General features: G+C 34.7%; 3 protein-coding genes across 4 annotated transcripts in view; 1 reads left to right on the top strand and 2 right to left on the bottom strand.

The window, feature by feature from the left end:
- LOC143193791 (band 7 protein AGAP004871) overlaps positions 1-13,821 on the top strand; it is a 30,346-nt gene extending 16,525 nt beyond the window's left edge. For both annotated transcript variants that reach the window (XM_076400179.1, XM_076400178.1), the window contains exons 2-7: positions 5,152-5,252; positions 7,324-7,479; positions 7,533-7,630; positions 13,030-13,191; positions 13,352-13,517; positions 13,589-13,821. In XM_076400179.1, the coding sequence (XP_076256294.1) occupies positions 5,166-5,252; positions 7,324-7,479; positions 7,533-7,630; positions 13,030-13,191; positions 13,352-13,517; positions 13,589-13,723 (804 nt within the window). In that variant the 5' untranslated portion in view covers positions 5,152-5,165 and the 3' untranslated portion in view covers positions 13,724-13,821. The remainder of the gene's footprint in view (positions 1-5,151; positions 5,253-7,323; positions 7,480-7,532; positions 7,631-13,029; positions 13,192-13,351; positions 13,518-13,588) is intronic.
- Positions 1-16,416, bottom strand: part of LOC143193783 (solute carrier family 2, facilitated glucose transporter member 8) — a 241,696-nt gene that overhangs the window by 69,164 nt on the left and 156,116 nt on the right. The window lies entirely within an intron of this gene.
- On the bottom strand, positions 14,397-16,365 carry LOC143193787 (uncharacterized). The gene is made up of 5 exons (XM_076400173.1): positions 16,204-16,365; positions 15,629-16,149; positions 15,131-15,313; positions 14,912-15,083; positions 14,397-14,758 (listed from the first exon to the last, which is right to left on the bottom strand). The coding sequence occupies exons 1-5, from the start codon at positions 16,263-16,265 to the stop codon at positions 14,542-14,544; spliced, it is 1,155 nt and encodes a 384-aa protein (XP_076256288.1). The 5' UTR covers positions 16,266-16,365; the 3' UTR covers positions 14,397-14,541.

The raw sequence follows: 16,416 nt of genomic DNA on the forward strand, positions 1-16,416 counted from the left end.
GTTTGATTATTTTTTACTTTTTAGTGAGTTTCTTATTTATTTTTTGAAGTCGGTTCAATTTTTTTGTTAAAAATATTTTGTTTCTCTTTTTAGTGTTAGATATTTAGTCAATAAATGACGCAGTTATTTTGTTAAGTATTACTATGAATAGCCCAAGTAGAAGTACAGCCCGTAGGAGAAAATAGGAATAAAGAAACACTGATTCAAAATAAGGAATATTTCAGGCCCTGCGATCCGCTATCTAGTCCAGATGATTTAACAAATGTTCCAATCAAACTAGGACAAAAGAAGTTGTTTCCCTGTTGGGAATCTAATCCACGACCTCCACGTATGAGCTCAACGTTCTAACCATTACATCAAGGAAACAATTGCCTACAATGCTTCTACGACGTCTGATGATATGGTTAGAGCTTCAAAAAAAGTTGAATCTGATTATTTCAGATAAGAAATATGTGTACGTGTCTTTGAAATTTGAGGTTTTCGATTTCCCCCCTACCTCGGAAGTGCACTTTATCGAATAAAAAATAATATTGAAAATCGATCAAAAATTCAGCCGAATATAAAACGTCCTCCTTTTTGAAGTCGGTTAAAAATATATTTAATTCTGCATACTCTGATAAAAAACATTCATTTCTATAGACTCAGGAAGTGTGTCATCCCAGATAAAGCAAATGTTGTTTTTTATAATAATCTTAGTACACAGGCAGTACATCATTGCTTTGCAGGCAGTAGTAATATTGTAACTTCTTGATAATGTAAGATAACATAAGATTGCTTGTATTAGTTATATATATTTCGTATTTTTTGTTTGTTCATTTTGTCACAAACTCAAGTGACATTGAATATAATTTTAGGTATGTTTAGATAAGTCCATCTTACATTATTTTCTGCTCGCAAATTTTGTAAACACTTTATCAATAAAATTGTCTATTTTGGAGATAAACTGTTTTGATGCACTTTAGTGTTGAGAAACCCCTTTCGGCTCTGATATTGTCATGAGAGTCTAGTTATAGTCTAGTGTCCTTCAACATACCTCCTAGATTGTTTTCTATTAAAAATGTTAGAAGATGTAGTGCACCATTTAATCTTCTGCAATTATTTCTTCAATAAATAACTGACAGTTCAGTTCGTTATCGTTCTTAATCAAATGTGTGATAAAGGGAACATACGGAAGTGAATTTATCTTCAGGAAATTTACCGTAATACTCTCCAAACTATTCCGAAGAGAAAAGTTGTGCAACTACTAGACGCTCTTTAAAATGAAATCGATCTTTCGCACAACTTATTATAAGATCACAAACCTCTAAAACAGAAATTTGGTGATCAAATTTACTGTTGCCTGGACGACTACGTTTATTTTCTGGTGGCTCATATTTGATGCTTCACTAATGATGTTATCGAAAATTATCGATAGCGTCTTTTATTCTAGTATGTTGAATTGTTGAGATTACGTAATTTGCTTTTGAGAACTTCTTTAGTTGTTTTTTGGGAGTTCTGCAACACTTCAGCGTTTATACACCAGCCCCCACTGGGTGACACTAACTGATCTGTTAATATTAAGAGTTGTGTCGTGGCCAATATAACTCATCCTACATATAATTAATTTTTTTTTGATAATATCTTTATTAGATATGCTTAAAACAAACTTAATTATAATTTAATTTATTTCGTTTGTACTTGGATTAATTCACAAGCAAGACGAGTGTGAGATAAATACATCAATATGTATTGCTCAATTATAAAATTGTAATAACTTAAACTATAGGTTATATATATATATTTGGTTCACTTCAATCTTCTGATATCCTGCACGTTGTCCAGTAGTTGTACTGCTTCCACGTTAGTATGATTTAGTAGTCTTCTTTCATTTTTTAAGGCGAAATCTTGGATAACTTCGCAAATCCATTTGATTTCCATGTCATCGTGCAGTTCTTCGTTGGTTCCGACTAACTAGTATAGTTGTTTTATGTTGGTTCTAATGTGTTCTGCTTTTTGTCTAACATGATGTTTCAAATTTAATCTACAGTCAAGATGGATGCCGAGGTATTTAGCTCAATCTGCTTGAGGAATCGGAGTGATATAATTAAGTCTTTATTATTTAGCCGCCATGCAAAATTAACATGATCGGATTTGGAGCTATTAAGTTGAATTTTCCAATCTCTCGTCCATTTGTAGATTTTTTTGACTGCCACTTGTACTTTTTCTACTACCCTAGGCAGAGATATGTCGTCTGCCATAATAATTGCGTCGTCAGCAAAGGTTTCAAGTACTGTTACTTTTGTTGTTGGGATGTCAGCAGTGCAGAGCAGATACAGAAGAGGTCCTAAGACGCTACATTGTGGAACTCCAACTAGTGCGAGACTGTAAATTTTCTTCCTAAAGGTTATGACTCCACAATGGGAAATATTTACTCTGTAACAACTTACTCATCTCACAGATTATTAATAGACATCCAGAAATATTGCAAGGCAGTATTTCTTTTCCTCAAACGCTTTTTCACTAGCTGCAGTTACTCTGTGCACTTGATCGATTGTTGAGTGGTGATTTCGAAAACCAACTGAAAATCTGGTATTATCACAAAAGATTTAACACTTTTAAATATTAGTTTCTCAAATACTTTTGATATTGCAGGTAGCAGCGAAATAGGCCTGTAGAATTCGGAGTTTGTCAGGTTTTTTGAGCATAATTATTTGTACCATCTTAAAGCATACCGGACCATGCTTTAGTCTTAAATGAGCATCACTACATAGTATAAAACAAAGTCGCCTTTTCTGTCCCTATATCCCTATGTGCGCTTAAATCTTTAAAACTACGCAACGGATTTTGATGCGGTTTTTTTCAATAGATAGAGTGATTCAAGAGGAAGGTTTATATGTATAATACATGCATAATATACTAAGGCAACATTGCTAATTTTAGAGGTTTCTAACGTGATGTCGTAAATTAACCTATTTTTTTAGGCTTATTTAGCAATTAGCAAAAACGCTGCCTAACCCTACGAGTTAGATCAAATTAATGTACTATAGTATTGTACACCATAAAAAGGTCTACAAAAAAGTCCGCGATGGTATATGTTTATCTTTTAGGGATAACCCACATTAACCATTTTTATTGTTTACTTTTTACGTGAGAAAATGGCTTATTTACGAAGCTATTTTAAGCAATACGGCATTAATCCTTATCGAATTAAGTACCTTAAATACAGTGTGCAATTAATATAGATCAATATGGTTCCTTACAGCATGTAAATTAAACAAATATTTTCGGAGATATTACAAATTTAAAATTTGCGTTTAAAAATGTGTAATGTAATAAAAATTGTATGAATTTAGATATTCCAAAGATAGCAGGAAATCTTCATAGTAAGTATAGGGGAAGAGGAATTGTTTTACTCCAAATTTAATGCGTGCAGGCCAAGGGCAGTAATGAATGAACCAAAAATACTGGATCGATTTTAATCATGTTTTCATTGAGTGACATAGGCATATATATTTTATGCCCGTGCAAAGTCGGAGCGGGCCGCTATGTTTTTATATACAACGTTCATATTTTTTCTGTAGTGTATTTAATTTAGTATCAGCATTGCACCCGTGTGAAGCCGGGGCGGGTCGCTAGTTAATTATATATGTCAACATAATGATTGCTTTTTGTGGCAGTTCTTTTAATAATCCAGGTGAAATGTCCTCTATTCCAGGTGCCCTTTTAGGATTGAGGTTATCAATTTCGGTGGCAACTTCCAATGGAGAAATTAAATTTAGATCCACTCGAGTTGATAAACAGGAGATGTATTCATTATAGATTCTATATCATTAGGTTGAATGACATTAGGTTAATTGACAGTACTCGAATAATTGGTCTTTTATATCTTCGAGTTGCTTTCCATAGCGAATAATCTTTATCGGCTTCTGGCTTTAATTCACTTACATATTTTTGAAAGCCATCCTGCTTATATTCTTTGATCTTTTGATTAGTCTAATTACTAATTCTATTAAAAGCAGTTTTGTTTGCATCATTTCTGGTTATGTGCATCACGTTAGACAAAAAGCAAAACACATTAGAACCAAAATAAAACAACCATACTGGTTAGTCGGAAGATACTCTCAACTTGATCTAAAATCAAAGAGGTTTATCTATAATACAATTATAAAGCCAATTTGGACCTATGGGGTGCAAATATGGGGTTGCACTGAAAATTCAAATCAGTTAGTCATACAGCGCTGTCAAAACAAGGTTCTTCGATTGATTACCAATGCCTATCGCTATGTAACCAATGAAGAACTGCACCATAACCTGGAAATCAAATGGATTTGCGAAGTTGTGCAGGATTTCGCCTTGAAACACGAAAGAAGATTACTAAATCATACTAACGTGGAAGCAGCAATACAACTACTGGACAGCGCGCAGGATGTCAGGAGATTGAAACGAACAAAACCATACGAACTTGTGTGAACATTTAGTGTGTATTGTTAGTGTAAACTAGAGCTATAAGTTAATAATTAATCAATAATTATAATTTTATAATTGAGGAATACATACTGATGTATTTTCTCTCACTCGTCTTGCTTGTTAATTAATCCAAGCACATAGGAAAAGTAGTAATAAATTAATTGTAATAATAATAATAATAATTAAGATTGTACTAAGCGTATCTAATAAAGATATTATAAAAAAATAAAAAAATTTCTGGTTATATGCCACACTCTTCTAGATTTTCGCCTTTCTTTTATTATTTCTCTAATTTCGAGGGGGTAAAGTACTTCAAATTCCGATTTCTCTCTTGGTATTGGGGTAGCATCTTTTGAAGCTCATCTATACTTTCAAGTCTTACTTTTAAACTGATTTGTTCCTGCAGTATTAATCTGAATTTTTCCCAATCGGTATATTTGTTGGTAAGATTACATACAATTGATGAAAATCGAAAACATGATCAACAACACTATATCGATACGCGATAACCGCCTTAATATCGTAACGAACATCGACGAAATCTCGCCGCCTTAAGCGCGGGCCCCCCGTATCTGGTTAATCTTTAAGTTTTAACCGATATTACAGTCGTGTTTATGTTAACACATGAGTCCGCGTAAATCGAACAACGGCTACGAAACATTTTTAATAACAGTGTTAGTGCATTGGTGGTCTTTAACGTTACAGAAAAGCCGAACGTGATGGGCTGCGTGGAGTTCGCGGCCACCCTGGGGAGCTTGGTGCTGTTGCTGGTGACCATGCCCTTCTCCTTGTTTTGGTGCTTCAAGGTAAGAACTCGCCCTAACATTTTTTTTAATTCATTTATTGCATTGTTATTAGTAGTTACCGACTAACCTACAATCTGTGACTGTTGTCTTTCTATTATATGTGCCATACTACACTACACAAGACCGAATGATTTGATTCCTTTGGTGTCCTGTATTGGTGGTGTTATCCAAGAATTCTAATTGTTGATATTTTAGATTATTAATTTATATTCTGAGATTACTTTAACAAGCAGCTTTATTTAATACACCTATCTAAACAGTTGAGGACTCAATAAACGAACTAATGAATGATACTAACATAAAAGTCCCTAGGAACTAGTAACATTTCATTATTGTACTTAACACAGATTCCTTCTTTTAACAAAAGAAGAAATATTATACTATATATAATACTTTCCTTTATTAAGTACAATCAAACAACGAAAAAGAATTCAATCCTACTTCACCACACAAAGCCCGCAAACAAGAGTCCTCTGAAGTGGTTTTGTCATGATGTCTACCACCTGCTTCTTCGTCGAGACATGTTGAAATCCGTTGATGGTTGTCCGTAACTGTAGGCCAGATCTGATCTAGTCTCTAGCATTAGATACATTAATGCTTCGACAGCTTCTCTCCATGGAAATTTCTGCTTTGTATTATCTTCTTTCTTTGATTGTAAAGAATATAATAATTCAAAGATTGAGGTTTTTATAAAATTGACTGATCTCTTAGCCTGGAACCTAGTCCCTCTTCTTGAAGCTATAAAACAACGTCATTAAAGTCTTCCTTTGAACCGTCCTCAATGGTACTCTCTTCGTCGCTGTCTGTCTAAGAATCTAATCTTGTGATTCATCATAACAGTTTGTTCTTCTGGTTTCAGTTTTTAAAATGGTAGTTTAATATGTTCATTACAACATCCAGGTATCTCTTCAAACCGTGTATCTCTAGACAAAATAATACTTTGATCCTTTTCAATCCAAATTCTAAACCTTTCATCACCATCATATTATATGAGGCGCCCTTTTACGGCTTTTCTATCCATTTTTCTTCGCTTTTGACTAGGGATATGAGCATAACATGTTGAACCAATGATCCTTAGATGTGTAGTTCGCGACTTTTTCCATTCCACAATTTGTAAGGACTAGCACACTAGCACCACCTACAGATGATTTTCCCGTTCTGTTCAGAATATATAGGACGGTGTTAACTAACTCAGCCTATAATCCTACTGGATAGGTCAGTTGTGGATTTAAATATTTCAAGGTCCCGGCCATTTCAACTACAGTTCTATTGTCTCGGTCATAAATTCCATTCTGCTCAGGAGTGTAGGGTGCCGTCAAGCTTTGTGTAATTCCATTTTTGCGTACCTAACCTCTCCATTGTCAAGCTCCTTGTCATTATCACTCAGCATCTCTTTTACTGAATGTCCCAATATCTTTGTGTGCCTTCAGTGTCCTTCAGTGCTTCAATTACCTCTGACTTTTGTGCTATAAAATAACCATATCTAAATGTTGTATAATTATCCTTAAACAAAACAAAGTAACGCTTCTTTCCGAATGATTCATCAAAAGGTCCACACACATCTGTTGATATTAGTACACCTGGAGTTTTTGACATCTCTCTTGTACCAAATGGAAAACGATGGGCCTTTCCATACGTACATGGTTCACAGATTTCTGCTTCATCTATCTTGACATCAATACAAAAATCCTTCTCGAGCATTTCTTTCACATGACGTTTATGACGAGCAGCTGGAACAGAAAACAAATTTTTGGATATATTCGGTACATACTAGACATCCTTTAATGTTATTTCATTTAATTTAATGTTATTATCAGCTTCTATATAATGATAGCTTAGTCAGAAGTTATTAAAAATATTAAAACAATTTGATCTAGTTTGGTGAAGTTATAAATAAATTCAGTGCACATTAAAATCATTGACATAGATATTAGGCCCAAAATATCTATCGCAGAATAAGAATTTTGTAGTTTTAAAAACATTAGCAAATTGGGATAAAAACTTATTACTGTTAATTTACTAGATTGCTATAATAAGAAATAAAAAAACCTTTAATTTGTCTTTCGTGTAGGTAGTGCAAGAGTATGAGAGAGCTGTCATATTCAGGCTGGGTAGATTGCGAACAGGGGGCGCCAGGGGTCCCGGGATTTTCTTCGTCTTGCCCTGCATCGACAGTTATTGCAAGGTGGACTTGAGGACAGTGTCGTTCGACGTACCACCTCAGGAAGTCAGTGAGGAATGTCATTTCCAATATATCCTTTTTAAAACTATATGTTACAGGCTCTCACTAAAGATTCGGTGACAGTCACTGTAGACGCAGTGGTTTACTACAGGATAGAGGATCCGTTGAATGCTGTTGTCAAAGTTACAAACTACAGGTAACCGAATAATAGCATGTTCTATAAGTTTTGTCGTTTTGTTATAATTATTTATGATTTTAAGATTTTTAATTTACATTGTATTATGTAATTTTTTTTATTAATTACATCTTACATTAGATGTAGATGTAGTAGATGTTATTATTGGTTCGCTTCAATCTTATGATGTTCTGTGTGTTGTCCAATGGCTATATTACATCCACATTGCTGGGATTTAGTAACCTTATTTTATGTTTTAAAACGTAATCGTTAATCACTTTGTATATCCATTAGATTTCATGTCATCATGCAGCTCTTCGTTGGTTTCGTAGCAATAATCAATGGTAACTAATCATAGAACTTTCGTTGAGCAGCGTTGGATTACTAGTAAATTTGATGTTTTAGTGTAACTCCAGGTTTGCATCCCATTAGGTCCAAATTGACTGATAAACCAATCTCTTTGATTTTTAATCAAAACGAGAGTACTTTCCGACTAACCAGTACAGATGCTTGACCAGGGTCTAATCTGATGGGTTCTTCAAAAGCCTTTTCAATAACAGCCGCTAGTCGATGCCCTTGGTCGATATTCGAATGGCATTTTAGACATCCAAACTGGAAATCTGGTATATCCATAAATGGTGTAATACGTTTTAACATCAGATTTTCATGTAATTTTGGTATCACAAGTAGCAGCGTAAGAGTAAGATCCAACCAGTCCTATCGGTTTGTCAGAACATGCTTAATTCTCAAACAGGCATTGAATATGTATGTCAACATGCTGATTGTTTTTCGTGACAGCTTTTTCAATAACCCAGGTGAAATATCATCAATTATATTAGTCTTTTTAAGATTGAGGTTGCTATAAATTTCTGTAGCAACTTCCATTGGAGAAACCAATTAATATCAAGTAATTTCTGCATCGAATAGTGACGGATGATGAAAAGTGGATTTATTTTAATACTCCTAAATGCGAAAAATCATGGTCATCAACTTCACGTCCAAATAGTTTTGGTCGCAACACAATGTTCTGTTTTTGGTGGGACCAGAGTGGTGTAGTATACTACGGACTATTTAAAACTGGTGAAATAGTTAATAGTGATAGCTACCGACAACAAGTGGTTAATTTGAAACATGCATTGGTCGAAAAGCGTCCAAAGCACTTGGATGGGACATATTATCGCACCCGCCGTACTCTCCAGAATTTGCCCCGTCCATCTATCAACTTTTCGTTTTAATGGAATACGCGCGTGGAGAGCAGCACTTTTTTGGAAGTTTGAAAATAGCTCGATAAAAGTTTTGTTCAAAGGACAAACAGCTTTTTGTGATGGCATACGTCAATTGACCGAAAGATGAGCAAGATATATAGAATCAAATGGCCTAATACTTTGAATATATAAATTTTTCCATTTTCTTAGAAATCATACAGTTTTTTTTTAAATACGGTAATGATTTTCCGGTACTCCTGGCGCAGGAACAAAATAATGTTGGATTGAATATTACTTGCAATAACCGTAAAATGTACTGAAAATGTTATTTAATGACAATTTACGGATTGCATTTCGGAATACTGATTCCAAAGAGAAGCTATTCAAGAAGGAACTAACTGTTAAAAGGAATGAGAGCTTATTAATTATTTTCATGACGATTATTGTCATCAACATATGCGTATTTGGTAAAGAAATTCATACAACAAATTCATACTAAAAATCAAAACTGCTCACACTGCATGATAGCACATACAGTGATTTTACTAAATCTATATCGACTCATCAACTACTAGATAAGAAATAGAAAAACAATATCACATTCGCTTATCAAACAACCCAATATTTATATTGCAGATAAACTTTTCGATTTTTTATTACAAATAAGTTTTGTTTAATCAATCCGAGTTTACACTTGTCCGTGTTGCGACTCAGACAATAATTGTTGTATGCTACGTCAAGTCCTTTTAACTATAATCACTACAAATATCTAATGCAAAACTTTTTCTGCTTTGCTTTCTATGTTAATGAAATGTTACTAGCCGAAATTTATGAATATAAACCTGTCAAGATTTTTGAATACTAACAGGTCAATTGAAAAGTCCTCGACCTGACACATAGATGGCGCTATTAGAATTCCATGTTTTTTAGTTAGCCCTAACCCTCAAAAGATTCATGTATAAATTTGACAGCTAATCATTAGTTTGTGAATTAAAGCATTTTAAGTAAAGCAGCTTTTCTTATTGTGAAAAAAATGTATAAAAAGGAATTTCGCGTGTTGATAAAATATTTCGAAGGGAAAAAATACTGTTGAAGCAAAAACTTGGCTTGATGCCGAGTTTCCGGACACTGCCCCAGGAACATCAACCATCAAGGATTGGTATGCTAAATTTAGACGTGGTGAAATGAGCACCGAAGACGGTGAACGCAGTGGACGTCCAAAAGAGGTTGTTACCGACGAAAACATTAAAAAATCCTCAAAATGATTTTGAATGGTCGTATATTGAAATTGAATGAAATAGCAAACACCATATTATATTATTCACGAATATTTGGGTATGAGAAAGATCTGTACAAAGTGAGTGCCGCGCGAGCTCCCTTTTGACCAAAAATAACGACAAGTTGATGATTCGGAGCAGTGTTTGAAGATGATCAACTGTAGTAAACCCGAGTTTTGCGTCGATATATGACAATGGATGAAACATGGCTCCATCATTTTACTCCGAAGTCCAATCGACAGTCATCCGAGTGGACTGCACACAATGAACCCTTTCCCAACCGTGGGAAAACGCAACAGTCGACTGGCAAGGTTATGGCGTCAGTATTTTGGGATGCACTTGGAATAATTCCTACCTAACTACCTTGCAAAACGAAAGACCATCAACAGCGACTATAATATGGCATTATTGGACCGTTTGAAAAGCGACCGCATTTGAAGAAAACTGCTTCACCGAGACAATGAACCGTGTCGAAAATCCATGAATTAGCCTTCGACTTGCTTCCTCATCCATTGTATTATCCAGATCTGGCCCCCAGCAGCTATTTTCTGTCCTCAGATCTCAAAAGAATGCTCGCCGGGAAGAAATTGTCGTCGAATGAAGAGGTTATCGCCGAAACTGAGGCCTATTTTGAAACAAAAGACAAATTGTACTACAAAAATGGTATCGAAAAGTTAAAGGCTTGTTATAATCAGTGTATCACCCTTGAAGGAAATTATGTTGAATAAAAAAAACTAATTTTGCCAAATAAATGTGTTTTACTATGGTTGACCAGGGACTTTTCAATTGACCTGTTATAGATATAGACCCATTTTAACTATAACTCTATGAATATGAGCCTGTGACGCATTTTCACTTTTCATAAACTAAATATCAAAATATGACGAAAGTTACATTCTGGAATGTCTATTTTCAAAGCCTAATAACTTTCAATTGAGTAAGCAAGTGATATTACCTTGATATCTAGAATGTTCTTTGAACTATTATCTTTCTAGTGGAGTATAGTACGGCTTCATCGAATAAGTATTACTAGAGATATACGACTTTAAAGCCAACGATTAGAAACCAGCCGAAAAAAATTTCTCCCCAACCTTATCTTAACCACAAGAGTTGTAGAGAGACTGTACTTCAACAGACTCGATTAAACTTAATAATAACTAGAACATAAATAAATTACATTGATTTTCAATAGTAATGATTGTATTGTTCCCAACACAAAAGCAATTAGAAAATAACGAAAATAAACATAACGATGCATCTCTATATATATTTTATAAATTCCCCTATTGGCAAAAGCAAACATCATAACATGTTCAACTGGTTTTCTATAAATATTATTTTAGCGTACGTAATGTATCTCAAATCATGTATAAACAATTTACTTTTACCACATCTTACCAGTAATTACAAAACAATGTGTTTCTAACCTCAAAATTAACTACAGCTCGAATCCAGGTGATTGTTAACGATGTTTAGCATTTAAATGTATAATCTACAACTACATACGCATTATTCGTAACTTAAATATCAGTCTCTGATTAATCTATTTCAAAAAATCAATGAAAAATCGATGTTTACTGCTTGGAATATCACTCCATTTATATTAAAACAGTAAAGCATATTTAAATGTCAACGAAATGATTATTATCATAGGAAATTTTGGGGAAATGTTTCGCGACGTCCAACATGTAGATGTCGCTACCTTTAACATATTTGTAGGAATGTTCGTCGGGTCGGTCGGTCGGTCGAAATGTGTGGCTGCCGCGGCGATTATTTGTCAGAACACTCACTACTATTTTTGGAAGGAATTTGCACGGGAACTAAAAACACTGGTTGAATCAAAGTTGTTTATTTTAACTTACGATTGATACATGTGGTCGATGGGAGAATTGACAGGATATTAGGTTAAGTAGAGAAAGTACGGTAGCGCTGTGGAAGTGGTACTGTTACAAAGGGACGGTGATAAGAAAAGAGAGCGAGACGTCGTCCTGATGGTCTTTTATACCCTGGAACTGCATGGTACCAATCCATCGACGTTGTCAACCTTTGTAGTTGTTGATGGTGAATTGGTGGTGGCCTAAAGGGTCATGGCGGTCGCCACATAACTCCCCTCCTAGTGGAACAGCCGTGGAACGTACCTATATGTGGTGCAAGTTCCGGAATGCACCCGCAATCACGCAAACAAACGCCCGGGGACTGCTGATGAGATGGGGATCCCAACCTGAGCGAGGAGTTTTACGGGATCAGCTGCCATCGGAGTTGTAGCAGGACGTCGTTCGTCTTGGGGCGTTTAGCTTTGTTTGAGGGTACCTATAAGTGGGTTACGTGTTCCGTTTCGTGATGCCAGGGTGTTCATGTGTTGCTGGTATACATGATGGGCTTCTGTGGTTTTCGTCCATCAGGCTAGTCTCGTGGGATGTCGTCCACCACGTGATGTTGATGAGTTCCGTTCCTCGTGCTATCCTTCCGCGCACGTGTCAAGCACCTGTCGAGTGGCTTATGTTCAGTTGATTTACCTGTTAGGCACTTTGATCACGTCGGGGTCACCAATTGTAGGAATGTTCGTCGGGTCGGTCGGTCGGTCGAAATGTGTGGCTGCCGCTGCGATTATTTATCAGAACACTCACTACTATTTTTGGAAGGAATTTGCACGGGAACTAAAAACACTGGTTGAATCAAACTCTGCGCTAAAGTCCTCTATTGAGTTGCATCTCTATTACTGAATGGCTCATTATGGCGCCCTCTGGATGTTGGGCAAAGCAAAACTCTGCGCCAGAGTCCCCCATTGAGTTGCATCTCTATTACTCTATGATTACTATTAAAGTTTACTATTCAGATTTATAATATACGATGACAATTAACTGACATATGTCAAACTTCATATATGACAATTCAGTTATTGCCACTCACTGTGTGATTAATAATTTCCATATTTCAGCAATTCAACGAGGTTGTTAGCGATGACAACACTAAGAAATATCTTGGGAACCAGGAATTTGGCTGAAATCCTTTCAGACCGTGAAGCCATATCTCATGCCATGCAAACATCCCTAGATGTCGCCACTGATCCATGGGGTGTCAAAGTAGAAAGAGTAGAAATGTAAGTAATTCAGGTTTCCTTCGTTTAATTCATATACAGTGCATACTTACACGTTACTATATATAATTTACATACTCATATTTGTTCATTTATGTTATGCCATGCGTTTTTATTGATTATATTCTTGCAACGGTATTACTAATTGATTTGTTTTTAACAGAAAAGATGTTAGCCTACCGCAACAACTCCAGAGAGCTATGGCTGCTGAAGCGGAAGCGTCCAGAGAAGCAAGAGCGAAAGTTATAGCCGCGGAGGGCGAAATGAAAGCCTCCAGAGCATTGAAAGAAGCCTCGGACGTCATTAATCAAAGCCCAGCAGCATTACAGGTAAAAATAAAAATAAGAACGCGAAAATTATTATGTCATACGAAAACTAATATAAATCTATTTATTTACAGTTACGATATCTCCAGACACTCAATAACATATCAGCGGAGAAAAACTCCACTATAATTTTCCCGTTACCCATTGATTTTCTCAGTCACTTTATTCCTGCAAGAAGTGGATCATCGCAGACGTCACAAATTATTTGAATCGTCAACATACATACAGTTTTATGTACAAATAGTATATTTTTATTAGCATTTAAAAAGTACGAACAAAATATTTTTAATTAAATTCTTATTATTTAGATATCTTTATTTATTACCCTGTAGCTGAAGAAACGAGAAAGTAAAAAAAATATAAAAGAACGAATCAAGTAAGCTGTCATCAAAAAATTGAATTCGTGCTTGTCACTGTCAGAAAAATTCTACACAAAAATTTTAAATTATAGACAGATGTCGCTAAACAGATATAATAAATAGAATAATAAATCATAGCTTAACCGTTCTTACAAAACCAACAGTCATATTTTGAATAGAAATAAAAATGTGAGGCCAAAACAAAATATGTTTTACCATCTGTCATTGTTATGTCACTCAAAAACTACGCTTGACGTCCGTCTCATTACATATAAAAAAACAGTATAACTTAAGTGGATTAACAACTCAGGTTAATTATGATGGTAAAGAAAGAATATATTTTCTGAATTTTAATATAAACAATACTATATGACTTATATGAAATATAAGTTTTATAAATCAGACTACAAAATTTTCTGTTTGATAATTTGTCAAATTTAAAAATAATTATTCCACATATTTGTGAAAAATAAAAGAACATCTAGGCCATAGGTATGTAGTAAAATAATCAAATAGCTTGAAAGTGGAGATTATTCGTCATTTATTTTAAAATAATAACTGTTAATTAAAAAGTTATAACCATATAAAATCTTTGTAAATACATACAATAAAGAGAAATTGTATACAGTAGCAGAAATAGTCTAATAATGGAAATAAATCAGTGTCATTTATACAGCTCGCATTCTTTGATGTCTTAACGCCAAGCTATTACTAAACTGAACCTTGTGATTTTTTTCTACGAAACCTGTAAGTTTAGCCAAATCCTTTTCGTTTACGATGAGTTCGATTTTAGAATTTCCACGGCCTAAATTGATCGTCCTCGGTGCCAAGCCATGTTTATAAGCCAGAGCAAAGTTCTTGATCTTGCTATGGCCAGATTTCCTGCTACAATACACATATCAATAAATAGACGAGTTACATAAATTTGAAATTAACTTTAAAACAATTCCAAGGTTATGCAGCCAACTATACAGTTGCAATTGTCATCTAAACTTTTGTGGTTTCAGTTAAAATAATTTAGCATATATATTAACTTACTCATCAAACAAATAACTTGTGCTTAAATTAACTGAAGATCCCTCCATCACTCTGTCGCATACCTTACACCGGCTTCTACCAAACGCGTCTTTATTCACGGGATCCGCGCGCCATCTATCTGTCAATTTAAATTGGTGTACGCAAGTATGATCCCTTCGAATCTCACTAAAACCTAATTGGAGATAATTAAAGATTTATATTAAACAAATACCAACACACCTTTGTCTATATCATGAGTTTCAAAATAATACTCCTTTCGAAATTCCGGTACTGTATACGAATGGTATTTAGGCAGTTCCGGCCTAAAACTTTCATTAGGTATATCTGGTAATTCGGATTTTTCCGATGCCCGACTTTCGTCATCTGATGCTGTATGTGTTTCAGTATTGTATTGTTGTGTTCCTTAAATATAGAACAGTCAAATTATATAAAACAACCAAACGACACATGCTAATATATAATAAACATATTTTAACAGAAGAAAAATAAGTAACCAAATAGTATTTTGTGCTGTCTACGTTCGGTTGTGAAAAGTTGAAAAGTATTTGTCGATAATATTAATATATGCATTCAAATAATCATTAAATTAAACAACAGATAAATAAATAAGTCAAATGAAATTAACGTAACTATTATAGAACGTGAATGAATATTTAATATTGTCCTCTGTATATTATGTTGCCTATACGCTAGCTATTCAAGTAAAGAAGTTATTACCTAAAATTGTATTGACACTGTCTTCTTTCTGCTCAGCTACCAAACTTTTTTCATTCTGCCTAAACTCATCAACCTCTGTTTTGAATCTCTCTTCTTCTCTTTCCCTGTATTCTTCGTATCTCTCCCTTTGATCGGTAAAATTTAATGGCACATTTTCGAGGAGGCCATTCTCCTTTTGGAAGAGGCGATGTTTCGGCAATTTTTCTTTTAACTCGATTTGATCGTCTTTACTACAAATACACGTGAGAGATCGTCTTCTTAAGTCACATTCATTCGGACCCAGTGTTTGATAACTAATACAGCTATTAGGCCTATTAAATAGTGTCGGCTTTGGAGGCCTCCGGTCTAAACAGTAGCAATTGTTTCGACTCAAAAGGTGTTTCTGCGTTACTTGTCCCCTAGTTTTTTCGCCGAATTTTAACCTTGGCGATAAACATTCCGGATGTAAAATGGCATTCACGCTGGAAGAGTCGTTTCTCGTAGCCCAACTCAAAGAAGTCAATAATTTCTTTGGTGGCGGGCTAAAAGAGTGCAAATCAGATATGCAGTAGATCAGTACAAAATACAATACATACCATGGACATAATATTGTTTTAGTTGGCTTCAAATTGGGTAAACAATTTCTACAAGAACACATTTAAATTTATGCTTCCAGAAAGGTGTGTCAAATTAAACGACGTGTCTAAAATTCGAATTTGTATCGCCTTGGTGATTCCACGATACAAACAGGTGCTAATTTTATTTTTATCATCATTTATTTACTATATATTTAGGAAATTTTGATTATT

The sequence above is a fragment of the Rhynchophorus ferrugineus genome, unplaced genomic scaffold (genome assembly GCF_030347505.1).
Source record: "Rhynchophorus ferrugineus isolate W39M unplaced genomic scaffold, kcgeb_rfMv2 rfM3, whole genome shotgun sequence".
NCBI lineage: Eukaryota > Metazoa > Arthropoda > Insecta > Coleoptera > Curculionidae > Rhynchophorus > Rhynchophorus ferrugineus.